Genomic DNA, 17,804 nt, shown 5'->3' with positions numbered 1-17,804 from the left:
ATGGGGGACTACAGAAGCCAGGCTGCCATGTCACCACAAGCCAGAACCAAAACCCCTCTAGCTTTCCCTAGAGCTCATACTCTGATATCCTGACTCCAAAACAAAAGCCTCGGTTTCAAATACAGTAAGCCAGGAATTTTCAAACTCCTGTATTATTTAGTGACAGAACTCTTTTATCAAAATCCTAAGTAAAACAACAATATAAAAAGCAGAAATTGCACTGTTGAAAAAAATGGGTAGGATTCCGCTGAAGATAGCTTAAAAAATAAGAATAAAAATATAGACATTTCATCTATACAAAGAGATACTGCACATATAGCTGTACCAGGGGCACAAAAGAACAGGAAGTTGGATTTGCAGCACTGGAAGTATTCACTTTCTAATAAAAAATCAAAAACATGCCTCAACTGCCAAATACATTTTTTTATTCCAGATATAAATTTACCTATCTCATCTTCACCAAAACTGAGACTCCCAACATCTTTATTAAATTAAATCTTTATTAAATATTTTAAATCTTTATTAATTAATCTTATTAATCTTTAATTAAATTAAATCTTTATTAAAAAAGAAGATGTTGGCAGTCAAGGAGGCCGTGCAGGGGTGAGGCCAGGGGTATATGGGAACTCTGTGTCCCGATGCAATTTTGCCGTGAGCTTAAAACTGCTATAATAAATAAATAAATAAATAAATAAAGGCTATTAAAACAAACAGCCAAATCTGGGTGTCTTCAGTAACTACTGGGCAACAGCAAGCAGAGTTAAAGCAATGACAAGCATTAGAATCCTCCTTTGATGTGTCGATAATTGAACATATTCCCATGAAGTTGTTAGAACATTGAATAGAGCCTAATTCAAAATATCTTGCAATAGATTCAATGTCAGATTTCCTTCATCAAGAAAAATTAAAATCTTTTCCAAGACAGATTTCTGTTAAGCAAGCAATCATTACGTGAGTGCAAGGCACATAATCGCAAGACGAATATAAAACCCGATTTTTTCAATGACCTGTTTGGAAATAGTGTATGATGTCCAGAGTGGCATTAGGAATATTTCACTATAACCACTTTCAAAATCAGTGTGATATAAGATATCATATCTCGTCCGATAAAGCACTGCGGGCCGACCGTAGAGGAGGTGTCTCTCTAGGAAAAAGAAAGTAGACTGTGTTAGACACACATTAAACTTTACAACAAATGTGAAAGAAATATTGGAAGAGTCAAGTTGTCCAAAATTTTCTTGCTTACTTATTAATAGTGTGGTTCCTTCTTCTTAATTTAATCAAGTTAGTTTTCCTAACACTTTGTGGTTTATCTGACCACCTAAGCATGGGTCAAAGCTCACTGTTACCAAAAGCATTATGTAAACGCCATATTTGTTTTGAATGCTTTTTTTTTTTTTTTTTAGTTGTAAAGAATTTTAATCTGTAGAGGAAGGAAACATGATAGAGGAAGGAAACATGATAGTAAATATTGAAATGATTCAGCTGAATGCAAAGTCGATAGGATTGATTATTATAGAATTCATTCATTTGACCCCTGAAAAGGCTCATCAAATCAACCAATGATTTAATTAAGAGGAAGGCACTCTTTGATCATTATTTGCAAACTGCAACTCAAATGATGCATTATTTCAGCATAAACGGTGAGTAGTAATGAGCATTTAAAGTAAGCAGCTTTGTCACATGGAGGAGAACTCTTTAGGTAAGAACTTAAAGGAACATGTATATATAAATTAAGTGGGCATTCAGGAGGGTCCTTTAAATACAGAAGAGGGAACATCATCACGGACCAAAGAATTCAGTTAAGACCCAAGAATGGGGACCTCCAAGAGAAAGCTCTCCTCTTGGGAGGGGGGAGGGTCTAAAACCTTACTCTTCTAAGCAGAAGAGAAGGGACTTTATTGTGCAAACCTTTATTCCACACCCATGATAAATGCCTGGAGTGTGAGCTGCCCGTTTTGGATAGGCTAAAGTCAGAACTTCCATAGATTCTTAGAAATTGAATGGACCAAAATGTTTAGAGATTGAGGCTTAGGCAATTCACAATTCCCTAAGTGATCATCAAAAAAATTTTTTATGATTATTTTTATTACAGGAAATCAGTTCTGGCAATCACTTATTAAATTATGTATACATGTTGCTTTAATTAAAGTATTACCATTCTATGCAAGTAACAGAGAAAACTCTTTGTAGAATGTTTTGCAAGACTTTCCCAAGTAGAACTGCTGATTTGAGGCAAAGTGACCCACACTGCTATCGCAAAAGCCTGGCTTCTTCAGCATTGCAGTAAATGGAGAAGCCTTGTTCAAGCTGCCAAATTTGGGGACCCACCCTAAGAATTAGGACATAATAGGATAACCTTATATAAACAAAATATAATGAAGAAATAAGAAGCCAGCAAATCATAACAGTAGTACTTGGGGACAGTTAACCAAGTCAGACTTTCCTTCAAAACTCAAACCAAACCTTTTCTAGGTTCAAAATTTCCATTAACGTTTTCCTTGTTTTCATTTTTGCTGCCTCTGAACTTCCTGGTTTCAGCTGGAAGCAGAAGTATCAAAATTCTTTGAGAAGCTATTCTCTTTTTATCATTCAAGTTTTAATGCTTACCAAACACATTCCTCCAAATTCAAATGCAGGGCTAGCATCCAATCTATCCCATTAAGAGACAACAAAACAGCAGCCATGTTTTTCCTTACAACACCCCTCCTATAATCAGCCACCAACAATAGTCTTGGGCAATCTAGGTTCCACCAAATCTGGCTTCCTCTCCAGTCCTCATTTACTTCTGTGAAGCCTGGTTTATTTATAATACTCTGGTCATTATCATCCTTAGTAATTCTATGCTGATTTGTTTTCTTTCTACCAGGAATGGCTTCTCCAGCAGTCCTGTCACTGATCTCCCTTCAAATTTTTCATTAATGTATTCTCTCTCATCAAACTTTTACTGAGCACCTTTTTTGTGCCAGCCCTTGGGCTATAATCAAGAGATACTGGACCAAGATAATGATGAGAGAGTTCTTACTGATGTAGGAAAGATGTTAGGGCTCAGAGTTGAAGGCCAAGAAAAGATTCTTGAAACACCTTTGGTGCAAAAAGGTGGTTTTATTAAAGCACAGGGGCAGGACCCGTAGGCAGAAAGAGCTGCCCGGGGGTTGTGAAGAGTAGCCCCGGTTATCTACTTTCAAGTTGGGAGAGCTGTTAGGGATAGCATAAGTCTCTAAGGAATTTGAAAGCAAGGTTTCCAGGACCTTGAGGGGGCTAGCTGTTGTTAGGAAAATGTCATTTATCTAATAAAACCTTAGTCATGAGACCCTTCAGATGTGTATCAGTGGGTCATATGCTTGGGGGATGATTGCCAACATGTATCTTGGGGGGTAGAGATAAAGGAAATTTCCAAAGGAATTTTTACATGTTAAAGTAGACTTGCAGGATCCTGGGGGATCAGGCTAAGATTGCCTTTTGCCTTTAGCAAAGTATCAACTTCGAAGCAGCTGTGTTCCTAGAGGAATGTCACTCTGCCTGTTTCAAGGACTTGTCAATGGGCTATAAGTGGTCAGGAAATTTAATTTTTCTTTTGCCTGTTTCCCACAACATTACCTTTGAAAAGCTCACAGTTCAATGGGAGAGACCAACATAGCACAAATAACTCAAGTGCAATAATGTATGAACTTCATCAGAGATATTTACAGGCATGATGGGAACCCAGAGCATCATAACTGCCATGGATGGGGGTGACGTGGCATCAGTACAGTCCTTACAGAAGGTAGAAAGCTAAGCCTGCTTCCCTAGCATAATTGTTAACACTGCCCCTTTCCATACTCAAATGTGGATGACAAATGACACACTCACATAGTCCAGTGCCCCATGGAAGAGAAATGAAGGAGTGAGGGAGAGAGGAAAGGAAAAGTGATACGTTAAGATTCACTTTCTTCTGAAAGATTTCCCCAGTTGAGCATCTCCATCTCTATTCACTCTTCTGCTCTGAATTTAGAGAAATGTGCACTTCAGTTGTGCCTGGGTGGCTCAGCTGGTTAACGGTCTGCCTTTGGCTCAGGTCGTGATCTCAGGGTCCTGGGATCCAGCCCTATGTCAGCTCACTGTTGAGTGTCTCTCCCTCTGCCACTGCCCCTCCCCCAACTTGTGTGCACTCTCTCTCTCTCTCATATAATTAAATAAACTCTTGAAAAAAATTAAAAAAAGAAATGTGCACTTCATCATAGCTCCCAAGCTAAGCACAACTGCTGTTTTGAGCACATAGCTGATCACAAACATATTATGCGACTAATTTCTTAACTATTAACTGATATATACAGCATGAAGGAAAAACAATACAGTGGTTTTGACGGTTTCCTAAAATCTAACCAATTTCCCTGATTAACCCAAAGAATTTACCTGGGTCTTCCTAAAGCATAATTGTTTCATCTAAGAAAGAGGTCAAATAATCTTTGCAGAAAGAAACACAAGTTTTATGGTCCAGAGTCAAAATTTAGATTTTCCTTTTTCAGTTTGTCAGAGTAGAAAAGAACCACTGATTCTTGGTCACAGCCTGACTCTGCTACTCTTTGTAACATCTTGGACAAGCCACCCATTGCATTTCTGTTTAGCAAAGAGCTCCTGCTTGAGCCATAAAACCGTACTTAAGTCTCAGTCTCTGGACACATAAGCTCTTCATCTTGAGACCAGTCATCCCAGAGAGGAGACTGCAAGTCTCCACTTGTGAAATACGTTCCTCTTCATTTCTTGATATGGGTCTAGACTCCATGTCTTCTCAGGCTGGGTTCCTGTTCCATGGGATTCCAGACAGAGTCTTCATTCCATACCCCAGTTCCCTGTTTACAGTAATCTCTGGCATTGTGGGTACATGCTAAGGTTCTCCTCCAGATACCACATTTGGCAAAATAGTGTGAGGCAAATCTTTTTAAGTGGTGTGGACTTCCTCAGGGCTCATTCTTTTGTCTTCCAAAATTTGGTCATCCAGACATTGAGTTTGTATTTCTTTTCCCTCCTCAGCTTCCTGATTCATATTCCCACAGATTAGGAGGCTGACTTGAGAACCACACGAAAATCTCTCTTTTTTAGTCTTTAAAAAAAAAAAAATTCACTCCTACGTAATATGCTGTTGTATTTTACCACATAATCTCTATCCAAGGTCTTTCCTTTTCCTTCATCCTTTCTCTTCCTTTCCCTTGAAGGGCCTGCTATCATTTATCACCATGTCAACCTCCTCTGAGATTTGATTCAATGCCTGTTAATGTCCTGTTCTATCTTATCTTAACCCTTAATATACTATGCTGTAATTCATCAACTGGCTAAATCTCATGATAAAACAATAACTTAATGAGATAAAGATTTTCTCTGTTTTGTTCATCATTGTATCTCTACCTCTAACAATACCAAATGCATAATATCTACCTGGTAAATACCTGTTGAATACATGCATGATTGTATTATTCTTTTTTAAAACACGGTTCTTTATGACTCTCAAGAACTAACTTTTTATATATGACCTGCCTAATAAAACCCTGAAAGATACACTAGCCAGATCAATATCATCTTCATTTTACTAATGAAGGAACTGGAGGCTCATGATTTGTACAAGATAATTCAGCTACAAAGCAGTACCCAGAATCTGTAGGCCTCTATCCTCCTGGTCCATTATTCCTCTTTAGCATTTTGGGTGGCCTCCAAATCGATGCTAACTCCTGGGTTATCTAAGGAGGGCATACTGGAATGAAGATCTGGCTACTCCCAGGCATGAGTTCTACCTGACTCGTGCTTGGCAAGAAGCTAATAAGAATAGCAATGTGCCTTGAGAAAGAGAAACAAACATGGAGGCATCACAATTCTGGACTTCAAGTTATACTACAAAGCTGTAGTAATTAAAACAGTATGGTACTGCCACAAAAACAGACCCACAGAACAAAGGACCAGAATAGAAAACCCAGAAATGAACCCACAACTATATTGTCAATTAATCTTCAACAAAGGTGGGAAGAACGTCCAATGGAAAAAGACAGTCTCTTTAACAAATGGTGTTGGGAAAACTGGACAGCAACTCACAAAAGAATGAAACTGGACCACGTTCTGTCACCATACACAAAAATAAATTTGAAATGGATTAAAGACCTAAATATGAGATAAAAAAACCATTAAAATCCCAGAAGAGAACACAGGCAGTAACCTCTTTGACATCTGCTATTGCAACATTTTTCTAGATATGTCTCCTGAGGCAAGGGAAACAAAAGCAAAAATAAATTATTGGGACTTCTTCAAAATAAAAAGCTCTGCACAACAAAGGAAATAATCAACAAAACTAAAAAGAATGGGAGAAGATATCTGCAAATGATATATCTGATAAAGGGCTAGTATCCAAAATATATAAAGAACTTAACTCCATACCCAAAAAACAAATAATTCCATTTAAAAATGGGAACAAGACATGAATAGACATTTTTCCAAAGAAGACATACAGATAAAAGACACATGAAAAGATATTCAACGTCACTGATCATCAGGGAAATGCAAATCAAAACTACAACGATATATCACCTCATACCTATCAAAGTGGCTAAAATCAACAACACAAGAAACAGGTGTTGGTGAGGAGGTACAGAAAAAGGAACCCTCATGCATTTTTGGTAGGAATGCAAACTGGTACAGCAACTCTGGAAAACATTATTGAGTTTCCTCAACAAGTTAAAAATAGAACTACCCTAAGACCCAACAATTGCACTACTAGGTATTTACCCAAAGAATAGAAAAATAACGATTCAAAGGGATACATGCACCCAATGTTTATAGCAGCATATCTACAATAGCTAAATTATGGACAGAGCCCAAGTGTCCATTGACTGATGAATATATATATATATATAAATGAAATATATATATAAAATGAAATATATATATAATGAAATATATATATATAATAATACATATAAAATGAAACATCACTCAGTCATGAAAAATAATGAAATCTTGCCATTTGCCGCCACATGGATGGAGCTAAAAAGTATTATGCTAAACAAAATAAGTCACCAGAGAAAGATAAATGCCATATGATTTCATTCATATGTGGCATTTGAGGAACAAAACAATGGATCAAAGGGCAAAAAAAAAGAGAAAGGCAAACCAAGAAACAGACTCTTTTTTTTTTTTTTTTTATTTGACAGAGAGAAATCACAAGTAGATGGAGAGGCAGGCAGAGAGAGAGGGAAGCAGGCTCCCCGCTGAGCAGAGAGCCCGATGCGGGACTCGATCCCAGGACCCTGAGATCATGACCTGAGCCAAAGGCAGCGGCTTAACCCACTGAACCACCCAGGTGCCCAAGAAACAGACTCTTAAGTATAGAGAACAGATTGATGGTTAGCAGAGGGGAGGTGGGTGGGAGTTGAGCTGAGTAGGTGATGGGAATTAAGGAGAGAATCTGTGATAAGCACCGGGTGTTGTATCAAGTACTGAAACACCTGAAACTAATATACTATCTGTTAATTAACTGGAATTTAAGTAAATCTATTAATTTTCAAAGAAAGAAGAGCAATTTGTATCAAAGCATTTAGTACTTCAGAAACCACTTCCAGACCCTGAGAAGCACTGAGATTCTCTTGATGTTTTCTCTTTATATCAGCCCTTAGAATGGGAAGTATTTACAGAGAAAAGCACAAGGGCTTTAGTGCCACGTAGAACTGAAGTCAAATCTCATCTCACCTCTTGAAAGCTCTACGATTCCGTTAACTTAACCTCCCAAAGCTTCCTATCTCCCTGGGACATCGCACTGTTTAGAGACAGGTAGGTAAAGCACCTAGCTCACTCTTGATCCAAAAGTGGTTGTAGTTGTAACTGCAGTGATTTTGTAAAAGGCATATCCTTAACTTCAACAGCACCATGAATACTGGTAGGCAGAGGCTATTAAATTTCAGTGTCTGTTCCATCTAATTCATCTTGAATCTTGCTATAAATCATAAAGAATTATACTATTTATTGATTTCTTCCAAATCTTCCACAACCCACACAGAAGGATAAACACACAGAGAACACAAGTGTATCTCCTTTCTCTAGCATAGCTAACATCTCCAGAAATAACAAAAATTAAAAGATCTCAGCATCAAAAAGAGCTACACAGAAGATTCCCTGCTAGTCTAGTCCCTTTTTGCTTTAAAATTCACAAGAGTTATTAGTGTTTCAGTCATTTTTCTATGTAAACTACCTTCTTATTGTATGTGATAAAGGGTCCAATATATTTGGTGTTAAAATGATTTTTAATTCCTTCCTTCATGAAGATGATAGTGAATGTTAATCTAACAAATTATACAACATTTTTATACCAATGTAAATAGAGGAAAGACTAAGGTAATAATAAATAGTATGATTATTCTGAAAGTGAAAATTATACCTGGCTAGGGTGCCCAAATTGCTTGCTGTAAGAAATTTAAAATTTTCCATCTTATTAATTAATTAATTCATTCATCCATCTATTGACTCGATGGCTCAAACAAACAAGTTTTCATTGCACAGCAAATTTGTTAAGACGTGACATACATGTGATTTGGAAACAACAGTAGTCATGCAGTTAAAATCCAGAAATCTCCACAAACCTTAAAATATTAAGGCTTTAGCAAGCAGTTTAGATCACTGCCTTTGAAGGTTATCTATGTTTTTTCCTCTACATTTTAGTGAAAGACGAGATCCTGTAACAGTTTAAATATTTACAGCAAAACACTGCCTGAGATTAATTTAATAGACCTCAAGTATCCCCTGGGTTGTTTCACTACCGTGATGTACAGCTTGTACACATGTATTATGTGTAAGGAAGTTTGTAGCATATGACATTAAAATAGCCACATATGAAGGTTATGAATGGAATGTGCAAAGTACATGATTTCCTATGAAAGAAAAAATTAGCTACCTATAAGTGTATTAAGAAAAAAAACTAGGAATAAAAATAATACAACTTTATATTTGTACGTGACTTTAGGTCTGCAAAATGCTTTAAAAGTCTCAACATATATTCAAAGATATCCAGAAGGGAGAGGTGATATTCTGAACATGACATTGGCATGTGCTCACACACACAGGGATTCAGCCTTGTGAAGATCTCCTCTGGTGGAGGACACATCCAAGATTTCAAGTGGGAGACTAGATTTATGACCCCAGAAACACCATAAAGACTGGAGAGAATTCTGACAAAGAAAATGTCACCTTGTAGCTTCATAAATGACTGAGACAGGACCTGTCAGGAGACAGCTAATGACCAAGAGGCAGAGATACAGGAAGACAAGGGAGAGACTACAGAGACTTACGCATTATCCAGAGTCTAAACAAGGAAATGCTTTGCACATAATAAGATAATGGCATATAATTATTTTTATTCCATGTCATAGTGCTAACGTCTCTCTTGTACCATTAAAGACTATCCAGTTAGGTCAGGAGCAGACCAAAGAGAGAGGCTACCATGATTCTCCCTTAAAATTTTCTGTCACCAGTGTGATGCCCATATGCACGAAACTATCAGTGTCATAGCTGACAGAACCAAATTTTCTCAGAGAAATCAGTTTCCAGTCAGGCTGGCCCTCAACTCACACCTGGGAAGGTTTAGTTCCATGAAAGCATATCAGCTTTAAGCTTCAGGGATGTGAAATTATCTTGAAATAAGACACTTACATTGACTTCTGAGTGGAGCCATGAGGAGGAAAAGTCACTAACTATAGCTCCTTTCAGCCCTGAAAGTCTGTGCTTCACCTGAAGGTACTTCTTTTCATGCTCAGAAATCTGAGACGGCTGTTTATGCTGAGTCGTGAGACCGGTTCTGTCACATGAGCACACTGCCACCAAGATAAATGCAGGATTTTTTCCCCCCCCAAAATGGAAATGACTTAGTATCCTGAATAGCCAGAGCCTGAACCAGCAAAAACACAAGAGTCCATTAAGTTATCATATTTAACTATTTTATGAGTGCCTTCTAGAGGAGAAACATCTAGTATTATTTCTCTGCCTTTGTGACTGAATATTTGAAAAACTCTGATCATAAGACTCTGTACACTTTGACCCTGGCAACGTTTCCATTTTTCTAAGTATAAGGACAGTGTAGTTCACTAGCAGCTAGGTGGCAAACATTTCAAATCACTTTTAGAGTTTGTGAAGGATGTGCAGACCTTCTACCAACTGAATCCTATTTTCAAAGCTGTTTATCCAATTACATACCCAAGAGTCTGTGGGCTCCGTGAGGCAGAAAGGGAAAGAGGAAGAAGATGAAAATCTTCCTCAAAAGGGCAAATAAAGGGGGGGGGTTCCTGGGGGCTCAGTCTGCTAAGTGTCTGACTTCAGCTCAGGTCGTAATCTCAGGGTCCTGGGATGGAGCCTGAGGTGAGCCCCATCTTGGGCTCCCCGCCTTGCCAGAGAGTTTGCCCATCTCTCTCCCTCTGCCCCTCTCCTTTCTTGTGTTTTCTCTGTGCCTCTTTCTCTCAAATAAATAAATAAAATATTTTTTTTTAAAAAAGGGGAAAGTAAGGGGCACCTGGGTGGCTCAGTTGGATTAGTGTCCGACTCTTCATTTCCGCTCAGATCGTGATCTCAGGGTTCTGAGGTCAAGCCCAGAGTGAGGCTCTGTGTTGGGTGTGGAGTCTGCATTAAGATTCTCTCTCTCCCTCTGCCCTCCCCCAAGCTCTCTCACACTCTCTTTAAAAAAAAGAAAGAAAAGAAAAGGGAGTCAAGTAAATAAAATCTACTGGTTTCCTTGTCCTTCACGTAATCAGACTGAAAACAACACATATGATAAACAAGGCCCCACCTAAGCTAATAACCCACATAATGCTCTCAGGAGAATTCCACAATGTGTCTCTCTTCACTGCCTGACTTGGAGCCACTGTGTTTGAGTTCTGTCTGCTTCGTAATATACTTCTTGTCATTCCTTTGCTGTTGTAAGAAGCTATGCCATCTCCTGTAGTAACCTACACTGAAGCCTTCCCCTCCCTTTCTATGTTCTTCTCATTTTCTGGAATTTTGAAACCAGAAGGAAGAGCCTGCGAGGCAGCCTGCATTATTGTTCCTTCTTATTGACTGCCTTTCTGGAAAGGACTACATACGACCACCTATTGGCACGTGTCTTACTGGACAGCATCCCTGTGGAAAGAAGACGTCCCTGCTCCCTTGGTCTCAAGTGCCCTGGTTTTACCAGTCCACCGGGAACCGTCATCACAAACACCTCATAAAAGCAGAAGTACTGAGGATCACTTCATGGGCCTGCTCTTCCTCTCTTCCCTCTTCCGGAAAAAGGGCGTGCCCCAGCGGGCGGGCTGTTCCCTCAGCCTGGATTCCGGAATAAAGCGTACCCACAGCCACACCAGGCCTATGGTCAGCCTCCCGGAGTGCGAGCAAGAAACGCAGCTTTCTTGGTACAAACCACTGAGACTCTCTTCTTTAGTCATAAGCTTGCAAAAGTTGACTAATACACACATGTTATCATTGTATATAGTATTTTTGTACATAAAATAAGAGAAGAATGAGTTAGAGGGCTCAAGAGGATCTTTCTAGAAAGGGGGAGTTCTGATTTGGTTCGTTCTGCATGTCTCTCCCCATGACATATCATTGCCTCTCTGGTACCTCAGCTCTCTCATAGGTACCAGCTGCAATTAGGTATTACTGTGACTTCCAGTCCCTTCATAGACGTCCCCATCAGCACCTTCACTTACGGCCCACCAGATCACAGTGCTGTGCCTGTTTGTTCAGAGAGCCTAGAAGCGACTGAGAAACAAAGCTAACAGCATTTTCCCGGCTATTAAAAACCGGCATGTTGCATACGCAGAATAAACCAATACCCTTTGCCAGATGGATATGAAAATCACGTCACAACCCAAACTTTAATTTTCAAAAATATTATGCTTACACTATGAAATAAATAAGAAGTCTCTTCAATCTCTGAAAACTAAAACCGAAAACTTATCTGATTGTTTTTCCCCCATCAACTCCTCACCTTCTGTAGACCCTTTTATATGAAGGCGTCTGTTGAGTTCATCCAATTTGTTCTTCATGTGTGAAAACCAGAAAAGGAAAGGAGAAAAAAAAAAAAAAAAGCAAATCAGAAATGTCCTGTCTTTCCTGCAGGCTTCTTTCTACTTAGCATCTTGCTAAATTCAAAAGAAGACCCTAAATTCCGTGGATTCTGTGGAGGAATTACTATGGGCATCTCAAACTGACATTTCAGGTTCTACCTCCTAGATCTATGATCACGAGCACCTTCTTTAATCTCTCCATGACTTTGTTTCCTTTCCCTAAAGCTGTGGATAATCATGGAAGCAAGTTCCAAACTACCTGATAAGAATGGTTATCTGGGCAGATATGTAAATTAATTAGAATATTACCTCAATATTTCAGATTAATCCTAGGTACACTAAGGTGATTCCTAAACTAATGAACAAAATCACTTTTTCTAAGATTGGAAAGTAATGGCTCAGCAACTCTATCCTTCGTTATACGTCCTACAGACACTCACGCATACGAGTATGAGAACATGGGCCATAATGTCTACTGCAGCCTTGTTTGGAGGATCTAACAACTGGAAATTACCAAATGTTCTCAAATAGGAAAACGAATAAAATTATGGTATATTTACACAATTAAATATTAACGATTAGAAGTAAAAATGAATGAGCTAAAATTATGTATTAATGTGCATAAATCTCAAAACACGATGAACAAAATAATCCTAAAATGTGTCCTAATTGCAGGACACATTTAATATAGTAGTGTTTACATACAAATGTATAATATACAAAACTACACTACAAATTATTTTAGGGAACTATGTTAGAGATTAATTAATATACTATTTAAGAGATATATATGTATGGAGTAGAAGTACAGAGACCTGCCTGGCAGTTATATATACTATATTCAAGATGCTAATTACATTTAGGGCAGGAACAAAGTGGGATTGGCAGGAAGGATATACACATAGAGCTTCCCCAGAATCTGTGACATTTTCTTTCTCATGAATTGTGTATTGTGGTATTTATTTTATTAATCTGTATACCTTCTCAGGATGTCTGCTTTTTTTTTTTTTTTTTAAAGAAAAAGAATGAAGTCTCTTGGGAAAACCCAGGGACCAAATAAAGACAATCCAGAATTTATCTAAAATGGTTTCAGATAACAAATGCAAAATATCTCTTGTTTTCCAGAAGAAAGGTAATTCAGAAAGCAAGATACAACTACAAGATTCCTCTAAAGTTATATTTGGAATCCAAATCAAAGGCTACTTCCTATTGCCTTTGGCAATGCAACACCTGCAGCTCAGGTCTAAGAAATTGCCTGCCTTATAGTAATTAGCTTTGTTGGTTCTTGTCAGGAGCAAAAGTAGGAAGGAGAGATAAAAGGGGATGGGGGAAGAAGAGAAAACTGAATTCCTCCAGTGGTGAGCTTTTCCCATCCTGTGGCTCCCAGGTCCCTAGGAATCCTGGAAGGTAGGAAATAGTAGGAGGGAATAGGGCAGGCAGGAGAACTATGTTCCATTTTTCCAAGGTCTAATAGACAGTTCACACATTTATCCATAATAAAACCACACATGCAAAAATAACAGATATTTTTTTCTTTTTTCTTTTTCTTTTTCTTTTTTTTTTTTGCTTTGCGTTGGAATCACATCAACTCAGTGTGGTAACACTGATTATTTCTTGCTGTCAAAACACGGATTGGTAACTATAAAGGTCTTTGATCAATATAAAATTCAATAAGCAAATTGTTGCTTAACACTTGCAGTTTGGTGTTCAAAAACTATCCAAACACAATGTGCTGGGTGGTTTTCTATTTGCACCATCCTCCTCCCCAGCCATGCTACACCCACCTCTACCCTGCTCTGCACCCCGGGAGACTGACCTTGCACCAAAAAGCCAGCTTGCCCTCCAGCTCCCTGTCAGCCTCCACCCACACAAGGCACCAGCGGGGCATTAGAGGAGGAACTACAGAGAAACAATTTCCTACCTAAACGGAAATCAGGTACCCTCCTCTTATCTCATGCTTGCACTGAGCAAAGCATTTGTCACAGGTCATGTTCTGTCTTCCTCTGTGCTTCGCTAGCTCCAAAACTGTAAGATTTTCCACTCTGGAGCCATATTTGTCCTTCACAGTAGGGATATAGGAGTGAATAATGCCAGTTCCCCCCCACCAGGTTGCAGTGTACTAGAAGCACCCACCTATCCCGTAACTCCTCCCTATATAGTCCTCTCTCCATGTTCTAGTCCCTTTGTTGTTCAAGGTCAGGATTGATACCCCGCTAACCCCCAGGTGCTATACCATCCCTCACTACCTTGCCTCCACCCAGCCCAGCCTGTGTAAATAACCCTTTCAGTAAACATAATTCACATAATCCCTTTAAATGCTCTTTAAAAACCTTTGTGAATAAGCCATCTGTTTCCTATTGGGACCATGACAGACACATGATCCAGGTTGAAAAAAAGAAAGCATCTTTGGTTGGGAATTGTGACTACAGAACAGCATCATGAATTCTACTTTTCTGCCTTTGTTCTCTCTACACCTATGAGCCCAAAATGGTGGCCACAGGCCATATACGGCTCTTTCAATTTAAAGTAATTAAACAAAATGTAAATTTTTGTTCCAAGAGCTTAAAAACCATATCTGCCCAGTGGCCAGCACAGATTCAGACTATTTACATCATTACAGAAAGTTCTAGTGGACAACACTGCTCTACACCCAGCAAGTTCTTCCATGATAAACATAAAGATGATTTCTACCTTTGGCTCTACCTTATCATCACAGTTACAGCCCAGGTCAAAATCAGATTGAAGGTACATAATCCCTGGGTAGTTAGGCCTGGTAACTTCCTCTGGCATGGTTGGCCTGAAGGTGTTAGTGCGCAGGAGATGATTCAAACTTCCGTGGGTCCCATTATTAGGAGCTGGCTTCAACCCCAGGAGATCTGGTGAGAAGAAAGAAATAAAGCCAGGTGCTTTACAAACATTTTTTCATGAGATTCAGTAAGCGTAGAAAACACTTATATTCCAAGGGTCTGAAAACTCTGAACACAAATCCCAATTAGATAAAGCCAAAATTAGTTGTAGGCACTCTCTTCTTAGTTCCCAAACCATGCTAGCCTGACCATGTCTTGCCACAGCTTTCTGAAATAGCCACAATCATTGCCCGACCATAGAGAGAGACATTCCTAAAAAGAAAAAGGGAAGGAATGGGGCCCTGCCTAGTTATGGCTATGTCTGTGACCTCTACAGGGACTACCAGCGTCAGGGTCAATGCCTTTCTATGGCACTGAGACTTTTTATCCCAGCTTTTGAAATGAGAGACTTATGATCAATAAGTAATCTCGAGCCTGCCCTCTAATGCACTCCACAGAAGTATGGGGAGAAGAGGAGGCTTTGGCCCGGTGCCTTGAAAGGCTGCTGTGAAATGAACAGGCTGATTTCATAGCAAGTGAACAGTTGCCAAGCGGGCACACAGTGACTTGCCTAAGCTGAGAGGCAGGACAGGGGAGTGCTAGCAGCCAAGATGGGAAAAGAACCCAGGAGACCCGACTTTCAGACTCCCCCTCTAACCACCAGACTGGCACTCCCTTACTAAATAGGAAAAGTTGTCCTCAACTCAGTGACTAGAAGCTCAAGGAAGAAAAATAATTAGCATCACATAAATAGCTGGCCAGGATGCGAGCTGGCAACAGTTTAACTGGGCTGCAGCACGAGAAATGGAGGCGGGGAAACTCTGTGAGGAACTCTTCTTGCTTCACCAGGTCTCTGACCAGTGGTGTCAAATTGTAATGTGATGTGAGATCAATCAGAGGCTGCCAACAGCAACACCATGAAAACTCCCCATTAGTCAACTGTTAAAGGAAGACAAAGGAGCCTTAGAAGGGGATGAGATTCTGTCCTTTGAACCAATGGGCATGTTACCACCATTTTTTTTTTTCTTTTTGTTTTTTCTGGCAGGGAGGTGAAGTGGTCCTAGAAAACAGACACCTCAGTTCTTTCTCTGACCTTGAAGAAGTTCATATGATAACTCAGATTGCTTCATTGGCCTTGATTAGATAAGTGACTTACCACACATAACATTGTAAAGTTCAATGTTTTCAAATGGAGGCACTTTAGTCTTGTACTTAAAAGTTGGGCCGTAGCCTACAAAAACAGTCTTCCAAAAGAAAAGAAAATGAACAAAAACAATTAGACATTGCTACTATCTAGTAGCCACCCCTCCCCTGTTCATGAACACTGTATAACTTCATTCATGCCCCTCTTCTCCAGCCAGGCTGAGAATCACCAAAATGCATTTTCAATGCATAGGTCTGTGGTCATACCTGCATGCTGTTAACCTTGTTATCAAATCCATGGTCTCCCTGGAAAAAGCATTTTCCTGATGGTTTCTTATATACATCCAAAGGTTTCCTACATTGAAATAATTGTAGGATTAGCCAGGATTTCTCTTGAAAGCCCTCATAAAAAGCCCATTTAGGCACACAAAATATCCCTCAGAAGCAGATTTTACAGGCATATTTGTCTCTATTTTAATTGTATCATTCTTGCAGTGTTGAAAAGATGATGCTATTTATTTTCCCTAAGTGGCTTTATTTTGACAATTGGCCCCCAACAAATGGGAACCCTGAACAGAAATCAGGTACCTTCCTCTTACCTCATGCTTGCACTGAGCAAAGTTTTTGTCAAAGGTCATGTTCTGTCTGCCTATATGCTTCTCTAGCTCCAAAACTGTAAGATTCTCCACTCTGGAGCCATGTTTGTCCCTCATGATAGAGATATAGGAGTGAACAATGCCAAGGCCATAATAGGCTTGCTATTACAACATGGGATGTTTCATCAATGAATGGAGGTCAGTATTTTATAAAAATATTTGCACACAAATTTACCTATCAGTAGACTACAACTAGAGAGTATAGCTGAGTATAACTGAGTGGTAAACCTAACATATAATAGTAACATGTTTCACCAAAGCCCAGACTCACCTAGAAAACATCTCTATCTAGAAAGAGCAAGTGAAAACATTGCTCTCTAGGCATCAAAACCACTTGACCTTCCTCCCTGACAGGAAGATGCCTTTTGCTTTGTGTCACAAAGCACTTTTCCAAAAACACTTTAATGTTTATTAATACCAATTTTCTCATGGGTCCCATATTTATGGATCCTTGTAAGCATTTACTGGGTCTATTGCATGGAGCTAAAGTGCTTGGTGGGAAACAAATTGAACATTTGGTATCCCAGTCTTAGAAAAAGAACTTTCCACTTGGGATAATGAGATATGTGCATATGATAACACAACAATGCAAGAGTTTGCAATGCAAGAATTAAAAAGATTTACTGATGATTAAAATATCTGGCTTCAGTCTCCTCTAATTTGGTCAATTGCTATCATCTCTTACTTCTGCTCAACTCCCAGTTTTCCATCATTATCAACCTACCAATTGCACCGAAGTTGCTCTCTTTTCCAAGCCCCCCATATGTAAAAGGCCCTGCAGAGGACACACTCAGCCAAGCCCATGTCTTCCACATCTTCCTAACTATTCCATGAAGATGCTCTATATCCATTATAAATGATTTCAATAATTTCTGGAATTCAGATGTCTCTCCTCATAACCCTACTATTTAATTCTTTGTAGCCCCCTGACAATTGCTGTAGGATATTTATGTATTTGTCACATGTGTCCCACCAGGTGTTTCATACTGATGTCATTTTCTGGAGGACCACCATCTTCTCGTCATCTTTGCTCCCTTATAAACTCATTGAAGTTCCTAACGAGAGTGTATATAGTACTTCAATTATTACCACAGACCAGCTCACAAAGC

General features: G+C 39.2%; 1 protein-coding gene across 5 annotated transcripts in view; it reads right to left on the bottom strand.

Annotated features, from left to right (window-relative positions):
* ENPP2 (ectonucleotide pyrophosphatase/phosphodiesterase 2) overlaps window positions 1–17,804 on the bottom strand; it is a 107,235-nt gene that overhangs the window by 11,572 nt on the left and 77,859 nt on the right. For 2 of the 5 annotated variants that reach the window (XM_044245042.1, XM_044245047.1), the window contains exons 16-21: window positions 16,307–16,394; window positions 16,053–16,140; window positions 14,742–14,926; window positions 11,972–12,023; window positions 2,467–2,541; window positions 1,008–1,144 (exon numbers count right to left, since the gene is read on the bottom strand). In XM_044245042.1, the coding sequence (XP_044100977.1) occupies window positions 1,008–1,144; window positions 2,467–2,541; window positions 11,972–12,023; window positions 14,742–14,926; window positions 16,053–16,140; window positions 16,307–16,394 (625 nt within the window). The remainder of the gene's footprint in view (window positions 1–1,007; window positions 1,145–2,466; window positions 2,542–11,971; window positions 12,024–14,741; window positions 14,927–16,052; window positions 16,141–16,306; window positions 16,395–17,804) is intronic. The other 3 variants (XM_044245043.1, XM_044245045.1, XM_044245046.1) reach the window with 3 other exon arrangements.

The sequence above is a fragment of the Neovison vison genome, chromosome 4, assembly GCF_020171115.1.
Source record: "Neovison vison isolate M4711 chromosome 4, ASM_NN_V1, whole genome shotgun sequence".
NCBI lineage: Eukaryota > Metazoa > Chordata > Mammalia > Carnivora > Mustelidae > Neogale > Neogale vison.
This window is presented reverse-complemented; position numbering and strand designations above follow the sequence as displayed.